Here is a 17,984-nt window from a genome sequence, read left to right on the forward strand (position 1 = left end):
TTCACCTTTGTTCAGATTCCCTTGATAGCACGTGATCGTCTTATCTAATTTTGAAGCTAAACTAAATTGAATTGTTTACTTTCCCCAAGCGTTGGCCCTTCGATACACCAAACACTGAAGTTTTGTTGTCGCAAATCTGCATGTTTATGTAAATAAAAATACTTCACATAAACAAGCTTTTACGATTTTCAATATTATCTTTCATATAGAAAGAGCTCATCACATATTCTTCACAAAGGGAAGCTTCATTCTGGAGGATAATTATTGAAAATGTCGCAAGACACTGGTCCTTTCTCCGTGCGCCGACCCAGAGAGGTAAGGATCCTTATACCCCCCCTTCAAATGTTTAATTTATTAAATTGTTCCATTGCTCATTCCGTGTAGACATTAGGAAGTATCAACTACAATTCGAGTTTACCACAACCAGCATCTGCCATGAAACGATCGAATTCAATCGGCGGTTACAATAATGCACCTTTTACCGCCAGTCATGTTCGTAGTGCTGGAGCCAGACAATCTCTTGCACCTGCGCGACCAAATCAACCTTTATTCTCACGATCATCATCGGGCACAAATTTGGCAGATATCGGAACTTCATCTGTAAAAAGGACTTCATTTCAACAAAGTGGTGGCCGAAAAAGTTATGCACCTCCTCAGATGGGTCGCGCATCAGGTGAAGGAGCAGAACGTCGAAGCAGTGTTTATCGAGCCCGAACTTCGACAAGTGGACCGATGGGACATCAAAGTTTCTTTCAAACTGGACCACAACCAGCTGGAGTACCAAAAGATCCACGTCCGTTGAGAGACCGGGCTTATCAAGGAAAGATTGGTCAAGAGCTGCTGGAGTATATGGCGAATAATAATTACGATATTGAAATGAACCACAACGTATCGGCCAATACTTTGAAATCGCCGACTCAAAAGGACTTCGTCTTTATGTTTCAGTGGCTTTACCACAGAATTGATCCAAGTTATCGATTCCAAAAAGCTATCGATCAAGAGGTACCTCCGATTATGGCTCAGCTACGTTATCCATACCAAAAAAGCATTACCAAATCTGCATTATCCGCGGTTGGAGGCGCAAATTCCTGGCCACTCTTCCTTGGATTGTTACATTGGATGATGCAGCTTGCTCAGATGCTGGATGGATACGGCACCGATCGATATGATGAGGCATGCGCAGAAGCTGGTGTCGATGTTAGTGGAGATCGCATCATCTTCAACTTTCTTAGTAGTGCATACCGAGATTGGCTTTCCATGGACGAAGATGCCGGAGACGATGATCAGGACCAAGTTCTTGCTCCTCATATCCAGGCTATGGCACAGGAATTCAACAGAGGAAATTCAAAATACCTCGATGAGATGCGTGTCCTCGAAGGAGAGCACGAAAGATTGCAAAACGAAATCGAGACCCTCGAGAAGACTGGCTCGGACATTGCCACTTTAGACCGCAACTTCAAGATTATGGAAGATGACAAGGTGAAATTTGAAGAGTTTGACAATCGGATGAATCAAAAGTCTGAGAAATATGAGTCTCGGATACAGTTCTTGCAAGAGGAGCTCGACAAAGTCTTACAAGAACTTAAAGAAGCATCTGATGAGCGATCAAGACTGCAAGAGGAAATAGATAGTCGAGGAATGAGTATGCAAGATATTGATCGTTTGAACTCTGAAATGGAACGACTTCAGAAGGGACACGAAGCTACGCAACAGAGATTGGAGGAAGCGAGAAGAAAGGTTGCCGAAAAGGAGTTGGAAGCGAGTCGCAAATTGGAAGATCTGGAGAGAACAGTGGAAAAGTACAACAGTCTAGGATATCAAATAGGACTTATCCCATCCACTGCAATCAACGCCAAAGGAAAGAATTACGAACTTCAGGTTGTTGTTAATGAAGGACCCAATTTCTCGGCATCACAAATGGCAAGCTCTCATGCTGGAGCGAGAGACGGCGATAGACTTCTTGCCGATCCTACGACGGGTTATCAACCAGCTCATATTTTGAACCTGGATCTTCGAGGTCATGTGAAGAACAGCTTCATTAGCCTTCGAAAAGAAATTTCCGAACGGAGGACTCAAGCCGTTGAAGAAATGGAAAAACACAATGACCTACTCGACAACATTAAGGAAGCCATTGACGACAAGAGGAGTGAGGTAGAGGCCTTATCGCACCGTGTCAGGGCTGCGGAGGACGAGTATGAAAAGACAAAAGAGGTAAAAACACCAAAAACCATCGAGTATTCAGCAGTTATTAATAAACCACTAGGTTACGACAACTCAAAAGTTGGCTTCCGATGCACAAATTGAGAAGATGGAGAAAGAGTTAGCTAAGATGCGAGCTGGTCTCACAGAATCTGTGCAATTAATGGAGCAACGAGAGATGAATACGAACATTGAGTAAGTAAATTTAAGACACCCCAATACCTTCTCACACTAACATGATGTAGGTATGAACAATTAACTCTCCGAGCCAATACTCTTCGTGAGGAACTGCATACAGAGACTGAGAGGATGTTAAACGACATCATCAAGTTCAAGGTTCACATTCAAAAGAATCTTGAAGATTATGAAGGATTTGTTGGGGATGAGGTTGAGCATGAGCTAGGTGGTGATGATGAAATCCGAGATGATACCCAAGATGTTGAGATGAGCGGATGAACGTGTTTATTGTATCTCTATTCTTTGATGATTTTGGTGGAGTCTTACGTCAACGGGGTCTTTTGTATTTCAAATGGGAGCCTACTCTAGTGAATAAGGAATGGGGTTTGATGAGCAAGGAGTCAATTATGTTTTGGATGAAAGAGTATGGTGTTATTGGTTCACTCGGCTCTCTTTCTTTGGAGTTCTTGTTGGCAGAGGGTACATTGGTACTATTATGAGAAACGTTTTAAATTCAAAGGATTACACTGCCTGAGGAGTTTTGTCTGGGGCGTTGATGGTGTTGATGGTGTTGATGGTGTTGATAGTAGTTGATATTATGATCAGAGAAACAACTGGGGAGGGGGGGCTGGGACGGGGTGGGGGATGAAAAGAAATTTATGAATTCGTTGAATGTAATCTTTGCATGCAGCAACAAGGGAAATAGTGAGGGGAATCTGTCGAATGTGATTGGATGGATGTGAGGTAAGAAGCAGGAAGAGAAGTAAGGGAGGGATATATTATGCGGTGAAAGGTATACATAGGGACTAGGGACTGTCTGCTGTTCATGTGACTTTTCCTGTTCCTATTTTCTCTATGTGAAGTACGTATAGGCACGTGACAGACACATCAAGGCCAGCTCGACCAGGACATGAACCTTAGGTCAGGAAATGGTCGAAGCGTTGAGAATCTTCTGGTTACCTAGGCAATTTCTCTACCTTGAATGAACTGGGGTAAACGGGTCGTGATTAGTAAGAGACAGGTGTGTATGTATCCGCACGGTCAATTTGTTTCATGTGAAAATTCGTAATTGAATAGCCGGCCCGGGTTCTTGGGATTTCTTATCAGTTTCCCCTAACACAATCATGTGCCCGCATTATTAGCTTCACCCCTGGCAATATTCTATTATTACTCACCGTACTCCTGTACACCTACTGGGTAATTACATAGTGCGCTAGTCCTTCCTTTCAAGCCTTCTCTCCAATCTGAATCTAAACTCATTTTTCCTTAAAGCCAAATTAGCCAATTCATTCAAATCTTTGCATTCTCATTCATCATCCATCCATCCACCTTTTCCCAAAAATCCCCACTTTCTTGCGCATATCATACCCAGTACCTGATGGTTAAGGTAGCTGCAGCAAGCATTGATCAATTTACATTTACAATTAATTACACTTCGCGTTGGATCAACTGCATTTAAACATAATCCCCAGGACAAATCGAGATATTCTTCTCGTTTTGCGATCGCGACGACGGCGTTGGTCTCAATCTTATTAAGCTCCCGCTTTCCCGAAGTTAAAAAAAAGTCGAAGCCGAAAGTTTTCGACGATCATATCAACACTCTCCCACTACCCTACCATCACATCCATCGACAATCCACCTCTCAAGTTTTAACAACATCAATTACATCAAAATGACAGAGGTTTCCTCGACCAGACTTTACTTGGGAAATCTCCCTCGCAGTGGTAAGCTGATTCAACATCTTCAATTGACATGCGACACCCAAACAATGCCTTGACTGACCATTTCTATTTCCAAATAGCCACCAAAGCTGATGTTGAAGCTCATTTCAACACTCATGGCACTGGCGAAATCACCGAGATTAAACTTATGAATGGATTCGGTTTCATTGAATACAAAGATGCAATGGATGCGCGCGATGTCGTTCCTGGTAAGGAAATCAACAATCACACCAAATCATCTCGATCCCGAACATAATTAATAACAAATTCTTCCTCACAGCCTTCCACGGTTCCGACTTCATGGGCGAACGCTTGACTGTACAATTCGCTCGTGGTACTCGTAATAGAGATACCTTTGCCAATAACCCTGAGCGAACTGCTCCTCGTCCCAGACGTACCCCTCATCGAATGCAAATCTCTGGACTTCCAGGTGAGACCAGCTGGCAGGTCTGTTTACCCCGTTCCTTCATCCGGACTCATGGATCTCAATCATTGCTATTTGGACTATATACCACATCATAATCGTTTTGGACGCCTTCCCTCTACACATACCGTCACTGGCCAAGTTACCATTGTAATCCTGGTCAGCGACGCGCTTGTTATGGAATTTGTATTTTTCATGCCATAACAATATGCAAGTGCATTTGCGCAGGCGACTAGGATTTCATGGACACATACAAACGTTAATCGCTATTCGCCTTTTCTATCATGTCACGACTTCCTTTTTGCTATCATTGCTTGCTATTGCCCCTGCATAACCGGATCATGGTCATTGTGGCGCTGGAAAGATGGTCTACCTCTGGAAGGTGAATCTGCGCTATCTTTATTAAAGAGAGATTCCTGGCTACTAATTCAAGGGCAACATCCATCCTTTGGCATTCATAAAGCTCAACAGTCCAGGACAACAACTTACGTGGATTTCTGGATATAGGATCTCAAAGACTTCGCTCGCCAATCCAGCCTCGACGTCGTTTATTCGGAAACTGGTCGCGACCGTGATGGTAAAGGGTAAGTGACTTCTGGATAACTTAGATTGGATAACTATTAACTTTTGACTAAACAGAAGCTTTGTCGAATTCGAAACTGCTGCAGATTTGAAGACTGCCGTCGAAAAGCTCGACGGCCGTGAATTTAAAGGTGCCCGAGTCACTTGCACTGCTGATGTGAGATACATTCCGCTTCCTACTTTAGACATCTTAAATTACCATTCGCCATCGAAGACCTTTTTTTGATGATACTAACGAGATTGAATAGACCCAACCTGATATCCCTCGTGATCGTGCTAGATCTCGATCCCCAATGCCCCGAGGACGACCTTACCCCATTGATGATTATGATCGACGTGGTCCACCCCGAGGTTATAGTCCTCGACGTGATGCCTATCGCGATCGTAGCCCACCTCGTCGCGCTTATTATGATGACGATCGTGGTCGTTATGGTCGTTCTCCCCCACCTAGACCTCGTGGTCCAATCGATGACTACCCACCACCACGTCGTGGAGGTTTTGATGATCCTTATCGTCGTGATTACCCTCCCGCTGACCCATACGTCAATGGACATGGTAGACCACCTTATGATCGTCCTCCTCCAAGAGATTACCCACCAAGAGATGCCGGATATGCTGATGACGGATACCGTCGTGGCCGCTACTGGTAAATCATCCTTTCCAAATCGGTTGCAGAAGTGACCATTTGGATTCTGCTCACATAACATAGATTTTTAATGACAACCGGGTGGGATATGAAATGTTCTTCTATTGATGATTCACAGTGAACAGGCCAAGGGGCGTTTTGAGGTAACGTCTTTAGGTCTTCTCACGTAAGGTTATGATGTGAATACACGGATTTCGCTAGTTGGCTCTATTCAATCTTGTTATTTTTCCTTTGCTCATCTAAAAGCATACCCGGGGATCGTTCTTTTATCATTTGTAACATGAGGACATGCTTTTTCTTTCAAGGGGTGGACATGACTTTGAGTTGTGATTTTCACCCTTATGACATGTATTTTAGAAATCAATGGCTATTTTATTTGCGAATTTGATGTGATCCGTGCTTTTGGAAATTTCTGTGATTGTCATACTCGATCTGAGTAAGAGATATTCAAGAGGCCTGCCTGTTCCCGGTATGCACTTTGAAAAGATGTATAAAACGTGTAGAGGAAAAGATGTTCTATGCGAACCATAATGGACACTTGCAAGAACAGAGAACTCAGGAAGAGGATTGATTGAATAGGTAGAGTATGGTATCGGGGGAAGGATCAGCTAACCAAGATGCATTTATTGTATGTATTCACTCGGTATCCAGCAGATAGGTGAGTGGGCAAGTGGGTAATAAGTAGTAAGTGTGAGTAGGGAGGTAGGTAGGAAGGTGGATGGGTATGTATACTCGGAGATAGGTTTTTGCTGGATGGATGGATGGATGGATGGATGGATGGAATGAGATGAGTTGGATGAGTGAGTTGGATGAAAGTAGAAGAAAATGATTGTTCGGCCCTCGGGAGATGGGAATCTCCATGTCCATATCCATGATGTCCATGATGTGCCAAGGTCCCGTACCGAACTCCATTTTAAAGTTTGGACGAGACGGAGATAAGACGATAAGACTATTCCACCGTTCGCATTCGCATTTTTTGGTGGTCCTTGCTTGTCTCTTGAGGTGAAGCATGTACGTAAGTAGGCAAGTCATTGTAAAGTATAGTAGAGTGAAGTATATCTAGGTATAGAATATACATACAATTACAATTTAATACCATACTATACCACATGATACGATACATACCCAGCAGCTAGCAACGCAATTCTTGTCAGCCTATCCATCCATCTACCTGGGTATTGAGAGAAAGATTGATACAGATCGGGAAGTATCATTTTCCATATTTCGTATAAAAGCTCATTTACTTCTTCCCTTTGTTCATTTCTTCCCTCTCTCTTTTCTCGATACATACAAATGCGCATCTCTCCTCTCCATTCCCTCCTCAAGCTTTGGCATCGTCCACCACAACTACCACGACCGCGCAAAATATCATCAACATCATCATCATCATCATCCTCTTCTTCCTCAACCAATTCCAACCCATCCACACCCAACCCCAAATACACCCTTAAAGCCATGTCAGGCTCTGTCATAGGCGCAACGCTCTTTGCGGCCAGTATGAGTAGTCCGGCAGCGCTGGACAAGATCCCGGAAAATGCGAAGGAGAAGAGACATCATTTGAAGGAGGGAGAGGGGAAGGGGTTTACGAATCCATGGGATTCGTGGAAGGAGATGGGGGTATTAGGGATTGGGATGGCCATGGCTAGGTAGGTTTTTCTCTATTTGTTTGGAAAGGGGGAGTGGGAAATGGGCGAATGAACAAGTAATGGTTCAACTAGATCTATGGAAGATCAATTGAAGTGCGAGGGCTTTTGTGTTGATGGTTTTGGTGTACTGCATCAATAAATATTCATCTTCCATGACGGTGGTCTTAGGTTGATGGACAGAAGGTGTTGAGGGAAGTCTCCTGGTCAACACTTCCATTAGTTTTTGTGGCACGTTTTGAAATATTCTGCCTCCACGGCAGTGGCCCCCGGAGGGCCAGCGGAGCGTCATACCGAGTACATGGAGAATGTAGAGATTCAATTGGACTATCGAAGAACTATCTACATCCCCAGAATTTTTACCAAACTCTTGCTAATCACATTATTCTATCTCGCAGAGCCAAACTATCCGGAGAATTTGGCACACCAGATACAACTCCTCCAACGGTTCCCGTCATAAAACCTACCTTCCTACCTACTCGTGCTACATCTTCCCTCCGTGCAACTTGGCTCGGACATGCCTGTTACTATGTCGAATATCCCTCCGGTCTACGTGTACTCTTTGATCCTGTCTTTGAAGAGCGTTGTTCACCATTTTCATTTATGGGTCCCAAACGCTATACACCTATCCCTTGCAAATTATCTGAGATTCCAATTGTTGATTTTGTGGTTATAAGTCATAGTCATTATGATCATTTAAGTCATCCTACAGTTATGGAAATACATAAAAGCCATCCGAACGCTCAATTTATTGTAGGACTGGGATTGAAGAAATGGTTTAAGGAATGTGGAATTGAGAATTGCGTGGAGATGGATTGGTGGGAAGATATCGATGTTACTTTATCTCCTATTACAGGAGAGAAACGTATTTCTACTTCCTCTCAAACATCTCCCAATAATTCTCCACCGCTTCCACCCCCTTCTTCGTCTCCCACATCCATATCTCCTATAACCGCCCGCATAAGTTGTCTTCCCTCACAACATACATCCGCACGTACGGCCTTTGATAAAGGACATACACTGTGGTGTTCATTTGCTGTTACTTCCAACTCGAAATCTGTTTGGTTTGGTGGAGATACTGGTTATCGAGCTGTTCCACAAGTTCCCAAAGGAACTGATGATTATGGACCTGAATATCAACACTTGCCTATTTGCCCCGCGTTTAAAGAGATTGGAGAATTAAGAGGCCCTTTTGATTTGGGACTTATTCCTATTGGTGCTTATGGTATGTGTTGGATTTTGTGTTGTTTGACTGTTTCACTTCTTCTTTTTACGGCTCCCTCCCCTCAGATCACCAAACTAATATCCACCCCTAGAACCTCGTCACATTTTCTCTCCCATGCACGCTAATCCTTTTGATTCGGTCAATATATTCCTCGACACCAAGTGTAAACGTGCTATGGGGATTCATTGGGGAACATGGGTTTTGACACCTGAAGCGGTTATGGAACCACCTCAATTATTGAAGAAAGCGTTGACTTGGAAGAATATACCCGAGACGGGAGTCTTTGATGTTTGTGATATTGGGGAGAGTAGAGAATTTTGAGGTAGATTTAAATTAGAGGGGAGATGATGATGTCATTTGTAATTGTATAAATCGGTAGATAGTCATTTGATACGCGATTCAATAAATACATTTGAATATCAAAATTTCAATGATCGAGTATTCTATATAAATAGGATTGAATTCATTTTACATCCTTATTTTCAAACTTCAAAGTTTTATACTCGTATATCATAGAACAATCATCAGATAATTACATTACCTACATAGTAATCACACCGGTACCTACCTACCTAGGTACCTACAACTAACAGTTGGAAACCTACCCCGCACGTTCGATGATCCCCCGATCTTCGGGATTTCCTTCAGAAGCTTGACATCATTCTTTAACGGAGAAAACAGGCTAAACGCATTAGGCGTATTACGTAATCATCTTAATTAATATAGTCAACTGGATTGTACATAGCTTTCAATACAATATACATTATATTTAATATTAAAACCCTATCTATTCTATACATCTTTTCTAATAATCTATACAAGGATTTAAGATATATTCAATATCTTATTTCCATTCTTTTTATAATTAAACCTTTAAATTAAGAATATTCAGAAATCTTTTTTATTTTTAAGGTTGTTGTATAGTAGTGTTTGTATTATGATTATTATACTGATATCAAAAGAGCTTTCAAAAGAGTTATAGATATTATATAGTTCTGTTGGTTTGGAGGACTATTATATAATTACGGAAATCCAGTATTTGAATAATTCATTCTAATTCTTTTTTTTATTTTTCAAATATTCCTCTTTTCAGAAATACTCTATATATTCACTTTTATAGCACTTTCTATAAGGATTCAGCATTATCTTACAATTAGAATATAAACTCTTTTCGATTTTTAAAATATCTTTTTAATATTATTCTTAATTCCGGAAATCTGTTATACAGGTTTTCAATCTCACCCTGAACAATATTAATATTATTCCCTTTGAGCGAATTCAAATCATTATTCAGTTTTTTCGATATTATTCTCATTTTACTTTCGAAAAACGAAACCTTTATTTTCCATTTGCTTAGTAGTTGCTAGAGGATATACGAAACCCTTTTGACGATTTAATTCTATTATTTATCAAACTATAATTTCAATTTTCTATTCTCCAAATTCAAGAAATCCTTTTGAAATACTATTCGCCGAATCCTCCTATAATATCAAATAATTTTATTATCTTGATAGTTTGTGTAGAATAAACTAAAGTCAAGGTTAACAATATATTATTTTTCTTAGAAAAAAAGAATATTATTAAGTTATAGATTTGGAAAGTTAAATAAACTATATACCTTATTATTAACAACAATATTTACAAGCTATATACTTTTTTCAACCTTATCCTATTTAAGTTTTTTGATAAAACTAGCAAATAGTTAAATAAAAATAGAGAGTTTTCTAAGATTATAAATAATATTAATTTAATAAACAAGATTTTATAAGATAAGTTTATTATTACTTTTATTAATTATTTTTCGAATAAGAAAAATAAAGATTCCATACAAATAATTCTCAATACTATAAGCTCTTTAGCTTAAAAAAAAAACAAATCTATTCAAAAATACTATTAATATATTAAGAATCTATAGTTGGAAATAGATTATAAAGATATATTTTTCTTTAAACACAACATCAATATTCTTTAAGCCAATATTCAAGAAATCTTAATTAAAGTATTTATCATTGATCTTATTGACTTTAATCTTTACTCAAAATCTATTAAGTTAAATATTATTTGTAAATTCCTAAATAAGAGTTATTCTATAGTATGTAATACTTAGAAGAATATAGAAATAAAAAAAATGCTTGTTTAAAATAATATTATTGATTATATTATTAATATTTTAAAAAAACAAAATCTTAAAGATTTATTTAAAAAAAAGATTAAGTCTTTTTTAGGATAAATATTTCAATTTCAATCCTCTAATCAACAAAATCGGAATATTCTTAATAATAATTATAATTTTAATAATAAAGAAAATAATGATTCGAGTTTAAAATCATTAAATTTATTATCCTAATCTACTTATATTCAATCTCTTATATCGATAGGTATACAAGTAAAAAAGATTGGACTAAATTTAAAGAACTCTCGGAATAATATTATCAACAAATCGGAATAATATAATTATTCAAAAAAGCCTTTATGTTTTAAGTACAGAATCTATGGTTATATTAAGCCGGATTGTATGAATCAATCTCTTTAATACTAGGAATAAGTTGTTTTAAGAAATATAGTTTTCTTAAATCATAATACTATAGTTATATTAATAGTTTATATATATTCTTAATTATTTAATACTAATATTAATAATCGAGTCGATTTAAATGATTACCAGAAATCTAAGTCCATCAGTTCGGATTCAATCTCTTTTAGATTAGATTTCATTTTCTTTTTGATACAAATCAATAATAATTCAGATTATTTAGATAATAAGATACCCATACCAAAAATGTATTTCTTTAATATAGAATTTGATATGGATATAAATAATAAATAAGAAAATGAAATTCAAGTTTTTAATATAACATTTTATAAAAGAGCTAAATCTAATAATATATTTAGTGTTATTAGAAATTAATATAATATACCTTGTATAAAGAATATTTATATAAAGAATACTCTCTACAACAAATATCCTAATATTTTTGCCCCTTATTCTCAAGAAAAACCTAAATTAATTCTTAAGAATTCATTTCAATCTCAATCTTAATTTCAATTTTAATTTCAATTTTAATTTTAATCTCAATTTTTATTTTGTGATTTCTTATTTCAATTAATCTGAGTTCCTCTAAGCTTTTTTATAATATATAAATATAAATAATATGCTTTAAAATCTATATTTTATTTAGTTTTAATAAAGAGATTCATTAAGTTTTTTAAATCTTTATTTAATATTATTGCAAAAACAAAAGAAACCTCTATTAACTATAAAAGTTTATTTTTTATTTTTAAATTAGAAACCTCAGGAATTGATATATTGACTTTTTATTAAATCTTATTCGATATGTCTAAAAACCTACAACATTTTATAACTCGAGAAAATACTATTAAAAAAAAAAAGAAGAAGGATATACAATCTACTATTAAAACTACAAATGAATTTATCTTATATACTATAATATAACCTAGATTTGATAATTTGATTAAAGTCTATTATACTCATATTATTAATATTACCTTAAATCAGAATTAAATAAAGTAATATTTTCTATATTTATTAGATAATACAAACTATATATTAGAATTTCGAACTATACAAATCGATCTTATCAAATCTATAAATCTATAAATAATTAAAATCCTGGTCTCACTCATTATTATTAAGATCTCCAATTAAAATAAAGCTTTTTGAATTCAAAGAATAATCTCAATCCCAGAAGAGGAATATATTACTAAAACCGTTTTAAGTAGATCTTATTGTATTATCGATTAAGGATCTAATAATAATATAATCTCCCCAGTACTTATTGATTATTTAGATTTATTACAATATCAGATTACCTTAAAAAACACTATTTCTATAGGAATAGCTAATAGCAAGAATATTAGATTTAAATAATATACTACTTTTAATTTTATAATTAAAGGTATTCAATATATTATATATACTTTTATTTAATCTAATAAAGAAAATCACTCTAATAAGAATAAGAAGAATCTATTTCTCGATTTACTATAACTTTATACCATTAAAGGCTATATTAATATTTTCAACTATATTATTTCTATTAATAATAAGAATCTTTCGGAATTTTATATTTTTATTTAAACTTTATAATTAGTATAATCACTTTCTCATTAACTAGTTCTTTATCCAATAGATCCTAAATATCAGATTGTTAAATAAAAAGCTAAAATCTCTATAAAAAGTAAATTATTGAAATCAAGCTATTTCAATATAAATACAATATATTCTAAAAAAAAAATTTCCTTATTCAACTATAATACTATCGAAATTATTAAAAAAGTCTTTAAGACTAAATCCAATTCTATAGAATTTATAATTTTATTTAATTTTTTAAACTTTTAAATCTCAAGTATAACTTTAAATTATAGAAAAAGATTATTTTCTGATTATTCAAATTCTTTTTATATACAAAAACTAGGATATTATACTTTTTAAAAAACATTACACAAATATATAAATCCGATATTTCTATTAATATACTTAAATTTATAAATTTTTTATATAAATCTTTTATTCTCTAACTTAAATTGAAATCTCTTTCCAAAAATCGATTTCTTATACTTTCTTTTTAAATCAAATCTAAATACTCTATTCCATTTAACCACATATATCCTATTAAGAAATAATCTATTTCTTAATTATTATTTACAAATTTGATTAAATTAATACAAGAATAATTTAATATTAGTAATATACATATTAATCCTTTAGTTATAGGAAAATTATAATAATATGTTATACATCTTTTATATATTCACAAGAATTTGAATACAATTGAATTATGTTATATTCCCCCAATTACTCTTTTTATTCATTAAGTATATTTAAAGGAAGGTATATTTCTGTATAAGTATAAGTTTCGATTTCGATACAATCCTTAATAGATATATTAATTAAATAAGATTATTCAAGATAATTATAAATATTTTATATATAAATATACTATAATAGCTAATAATAAGTTATTTGATTGATTTATAATATCTCTCATTATCAAAAAACCTGGTATTATATATCTTATATTATTTCCTTATAAATCTGGTTTGGAATAATAAATCGTTTTCGATTATTTACAAGTAAAAGAAGAAATACCTAGCAGCTACTATATACTAATTCAAAAAGTTTATAAATATTTATTTTATCCCAATTATATGGTTTTTATATAATTTGATTTTAAATATATATATTAAGCTATATCTCTTTATCCTATAGATAAACATATTTTTGTTTTTTTTATAGAAGATTCTATTTAAATATAATCTATCTACATTCTATAAGATATTCAAACTATATATTTTTCAATATTTAAGTTTTTATATACTGTTTATAATTATATTCCCTATCTTCTAGAAAAATATTATTATTTAAAGAATGGTATTCTTTATACTAGCGAGTATCTTTCTATTTTTAAATCTAATTCCCCAGATAATTTAGCTTTAATTAAGTTTTATATAAATAATATATTTTCTGAATATAAGACAATTAAAGATATTTATAATACCCTTATAAACCATTTTCTTTCAAAACTAGTTTTTGTTTAATTATATTTTTTTTTTAAGAAATTATATATATTTGTAAATGAAATAAAAGCTTTAAATATATTTTATTAAGTAGGTGATATAATGATTATTAAGTTGGTTTAAGCTATTAAAATTAAAGATTTTTCTATTTCAAGGAATCCTATTGAAGTTTGTAGTTTTCTAGCTATTATTCAAATAATCTATTGGGGTATTAAGAATTTTGCTGAGATATCTTATCCTCTTTCTTGTTTTACTGGTAATATAGAATAGTAATGGGAATCATATAAATAATTTGCTTTTGAGTTTTTATAAGCTAAGTATTTTAAAATAATTGAATTATATAGTATTGACTACTCCCTTTTTATTAAGATATATATAGATTCTAGTGCTTTTATATTAGATTGTTATATTATATAGAAATGATATTTCTTAGGAGTTATCTCAGAATCTTTAATTGTATACCCTGTTTTATATAATTTCTTTTTTTTTATTAAAACTTAGAAAAACTATGAAACTTATAAATATAAACTTTTAATAATTGTTGAGTTTGTATGTAAATATTACTATTATTTTCATTATTCGAAATCTTGTAAGATTTTTATCAATTATATGCTATTAACTAGATTTTTATTCTTTAAAACCGAAATTTATGGAATCTATATTTATTAGGCTATAGAACTATTTATTCTAAATATTATTATTGAATATATTAAGGGATTTTATAATAAGATTGTAGATATACTTTCCTATATTATTTTCCCTGATTCGAATTGCAAATTAGATTCACTTTTAGATTTTCTTGGTTTATTTTAGGAGAATAATGGAAATCCTAAATGGATTTAGAAAGACAGAATTGGTGATTATAAAGAACTTCTTTATCTATATAAAATTAAATAATTTCAAGTTATTATTAACCACGATATATTATAATCTCTTAGAGATAATCTGGATTTTGTAGTATTAAATCAACTTATAGTTATTATTAATAACATCTCTTTTAGATTAGTTTCTAGTAAATATAAGGGCAATCTATGATATTATGATATATTCAATTATATTTCTATTAATACATTCCCCAATAGGATTTTTATTCTAGAGAAAGTGTTTTTTCTATATTATACTAAGGACTTTTTCTTATTCAAAAACGAACTTTTTTATATATTCTATAGAGTTGATAAGTATTATATACAATAATACAAGGTATTAGATATCCTATTATATACATATAATCAGGAAGAATACTTTATTACAAAATTAATTATCAAAAAGCTTAGAAATTATTATTAATCTTATTTAGTTTCAGATATTAAGTAGTATATTTTAGATTATCTCAAGTATATTAAGTATGATATTCGATAGTGTATTTCTCATTTAATATCTTTTAAGATTGATTATCTATTTACTTTTATCGAATTCGATTTTATAAAACCATTCCTATCTATATTAGTTAACAAAATTTAGATTTTAAATATGACTTGATCTGTAGTATAGAAACTAATAAATATAGAATTTATTACTAAAAATATAAACTATGATGATAATATGTTCAACAAAAAAGGATACCTTAATTTCACTTATATTTTATTAATTATTAATTACTTCTTTTATTATATTTGAGTATTCCCAACAATTAGTGTTATAAGAGCAGAGACTATTAAATGTCTAGGCTGGCTTTTTAATACAATTAAAGTTCTTATTAAAGGAATACACGATCCTAGTATATACTTTGAAAACAAGATTTTATACAGTTTTTCGAAAAAATCTGGAATATTATTTATTTCTATAGCTATCGGAGCGAAAAAATCGTTCAGAATGGCTGAAAAAGGAAATAATCTATTTCAAAGAATATTTAAAAAGATTGAATCTGGTATTATTGATTGATTATTTAAGATTTAAATTAATATTAATTCTTTCAATATATAAAAGGTATCTTATTTAAATTATTTCTTTTATAAAATTATATTTGGTTTTTAATTAATCGGCCCTTTAGAAATCGAATACTCTTCTTATAAATAAAAGGAAGTATAAAATTATTTTCTTATCATTGAGAATACTAATAAAGAATTTTTTTTTAAAAAATATTATATTAAAGTTTTTGAATTTATATATAATCGGAAACTAATTAGATAGAAAGCTCTAAAATAATCTAATTGGAAGAAAATTATTAATAAGGAAAAATATAATATAGGCGTATAAAGTAATTTTATATATTAATTAGAAAATATAATAATACTATATAACAACACCTTAATTAAAAAGAAATTATATCCCTTCTACCACAATCCTTTTGTTATCATCGATTTTATAGAAGATTATTAGAAATCCTATAAATTATAATAAATCAATAAAAAAACTATTCGCAAATCGTTTTATATTGATTATTTAAAGTCTTTTAAACCTTAAACCGAATATCTATACACACTATTCAAGAACGATATACCGAAATATTAGAATCTACAAGCTGGTATTTATAAGTCTATTCTTTTATTTAATCTATGAAAAGAAATTAATACATAACAAGTTGTATTATTGGTCTTATAGAATCAATCTTTTCTCCTTTCAGAAAAGAGTAGAATCTATACTCTAACTTTGCTTAAAATAAGTAAAGTTATATTAGAATAGAAAACTATAAATATTTTAGCTATCAATTTGGTGAATTTTATTATTTATTTAATTTAAATACAATAATAAGCTGGCATATAAGTGGATATTTATAGTGATTGTTGATTGATCAATAGAATAAGAAAACTAAATATACTATATGATCATTTTAGTATATATAAAAGGAATATAGAAATAGGACTTATTTTAGCTTAACTAAAGCATACATGCAAGGGCGTATGTTTTATAGAATCAGTCTAGAAAACAGGCTAAATATATTAGGCGTATTATATAATCATCTTGATTGATATAGTTAACTGGATTATATATAGCTTTCAATACAATACGCACTACACTTAATACTAAAACCCTACCCATTCTACACGTCTTTTCTAACGGTGATATCGTAGGCATACCTATTATATCATATTATATTGTATTGTATACTTCGTATCGTATCGTAGGTATGGACCTGTAAATATGATTTTGTTATCGGATTACGATTTGATTCGTTTTGTCCTAATTTTCTATTGTTTTTATCGGTGTTTTTATCGTTATTTTTATCGTTATTTTTATCGTTATTTTTATCGTTATTTTTATCGTTATTTTTATAGTTGTTTTTATCGTTGTTTTTATCGGTATTTTTATCGGTATTTTTATCGGTATTTTTATCGATATTTTTATATACAAAATAGATTCTTAATTACGAGGGCGTGTTTTTGATGAAGGCCCGGGTCCGTGCGCAAGCACTTTTCACACCAAAAATCACCTACTTTAAAATTCAATATTAAATTTAATTAACATTATTATATATTTGAAATTCTATATATAAATATATTTTAATATAAAATTCTATAATATGAATTTATATTTTCTATAAAACCTTTCAATCTAATTAAAATCTTTATAAAGTTATTAGGATTTAAAATTATTATAAAAATAATGCTTATTTTAAGGATTGAAATTCTATATAAGATTTATTAATCAATATCTCATTAAATTTGATAAAATTGATATTAAAATAATTATTTATTAAATCTTCAAATACATCCTAAATTTCAAAACTATATAATGAATATTCGAATTATATTTTATTTATAAAAATAGGGAATAAAGTATAATTTTGGTGAGGAAATTCGCTTAAATTCAATCCGGGCCCTCATCAAAAACACCCCCTCGTAGTTCATGATTAATTAAATTGTGGTGCTTTTGCTCCAGTAGAATTAGT

At 32.1% G+C, this 17,984-nt stretch overlaps 3 protein-coding genes across 3 annotated transcripts; all 3 read left to right on the forward strand.

Annotated features, from left to right (window-relative positions):
• Positions 1-270: 270 nt before the first annotated feature.
• Positions 271-2,655, forward strand: EAE98_011749 (uncharacterized protein; the record flags this gene model as incomplete). Its single annotated transcript, XM_038959372.1, has 4 exons — positions 271-315; positions 385-2,211; positions 2,264-2,394; positions 2,445-2,655. The coding sequence occupies 4 exons, from the start codon at positions 271-273 to the stop codon at positions 2,653-2,655; spliced, it is 2,214 nt and encodes a 737-aa protein (XP_038804268.1).
• A 1,393-nt stretch (positions 2,656-4,048) lies between these two features.
• EAE98_011750 (uncharacterized protein) lies at positions 4,049-5,753 on the forward strand (the record flags this gene model as incomplete). Its single annotated transcript, XM_038959373.1, has 6 exons — positions 4,049-4,100; positions 4,178-4,306; positions 4,378-4,544; positions 5,029-5,105; positions 5,161-5,260; positions 5,352-5,753. 6 exons carry the CDS (start codon positions 4,049-4,051, stop codon positions 5,751-5,753), a joined length of 927 nt encoding a protein of 308 aa, XP_038804269.1.
• A 991-nt stretch (positions 5,754-6,744) lies between these two features.
• On the forward strand, positions 6,745-9,044 carry EAE98_011751 (uncharacterized protein). The gene is made up of 3 exons (XM_038959374.1): positions 6,745-7,395; positions 7,791-8,617; positions 8,709-9,044. Exons 1-3 carry the CDS (start codon positions 7,043-7,045, stop codon positions 8,936-8,938), a joined length of 1,410 nt encoding a protein of 469 aa, XP_038804270.1. The 5' UTR covers positions 6,745-7,042; the 3' UTR covers positions 8,939-9,044.
• Positions 9,045-17,984: the final 8,940 nt, after the last annotated feature.

This window comes from Botrytis deweyae (genome assembly GCF_014898535.1).
Source record: "Botrytis deweyae strain B1 chromosome Unknown BDEW_052, whole genome shotgun sequence".
In the NCBI taxonomy this organism is placed as follows: domain Eukaryota; kingdom Fungi; phylum Ascomycota; class Leotiomycetes; order Helotiales; family Sclerotiniaceae; genus Botrytis; species Botrytis deweyae.

What these genes read in the sequence shown, in the direction of transcription:
- EAE98_011751 (XM_038959374.1), top strand. Translation starts at nt 7,043, where the DNA reads ATGCGCATCTCTCCTCTCCATTCCCTCCTCAAGCTTTGGCATCGTCCA. An exon ending in ATTGGGATGGCCATGGCTAG is followed by an intron (nt 7,396 to 7,790) that starts GTAGGTTTTTCT and finishes TCTATCTCGCAG; the next exon opens with AGCCAAACTATCCGGAGAAT. An exon ending in TATTCCTATTGGTGCTTATG is followed by an intron (nt 8,618 to 8,708) that starts GTATGTGTTGGA and finishes ATCCACCCCTAG; the next exon opens with AACCTCGTCACATTTTCTCT.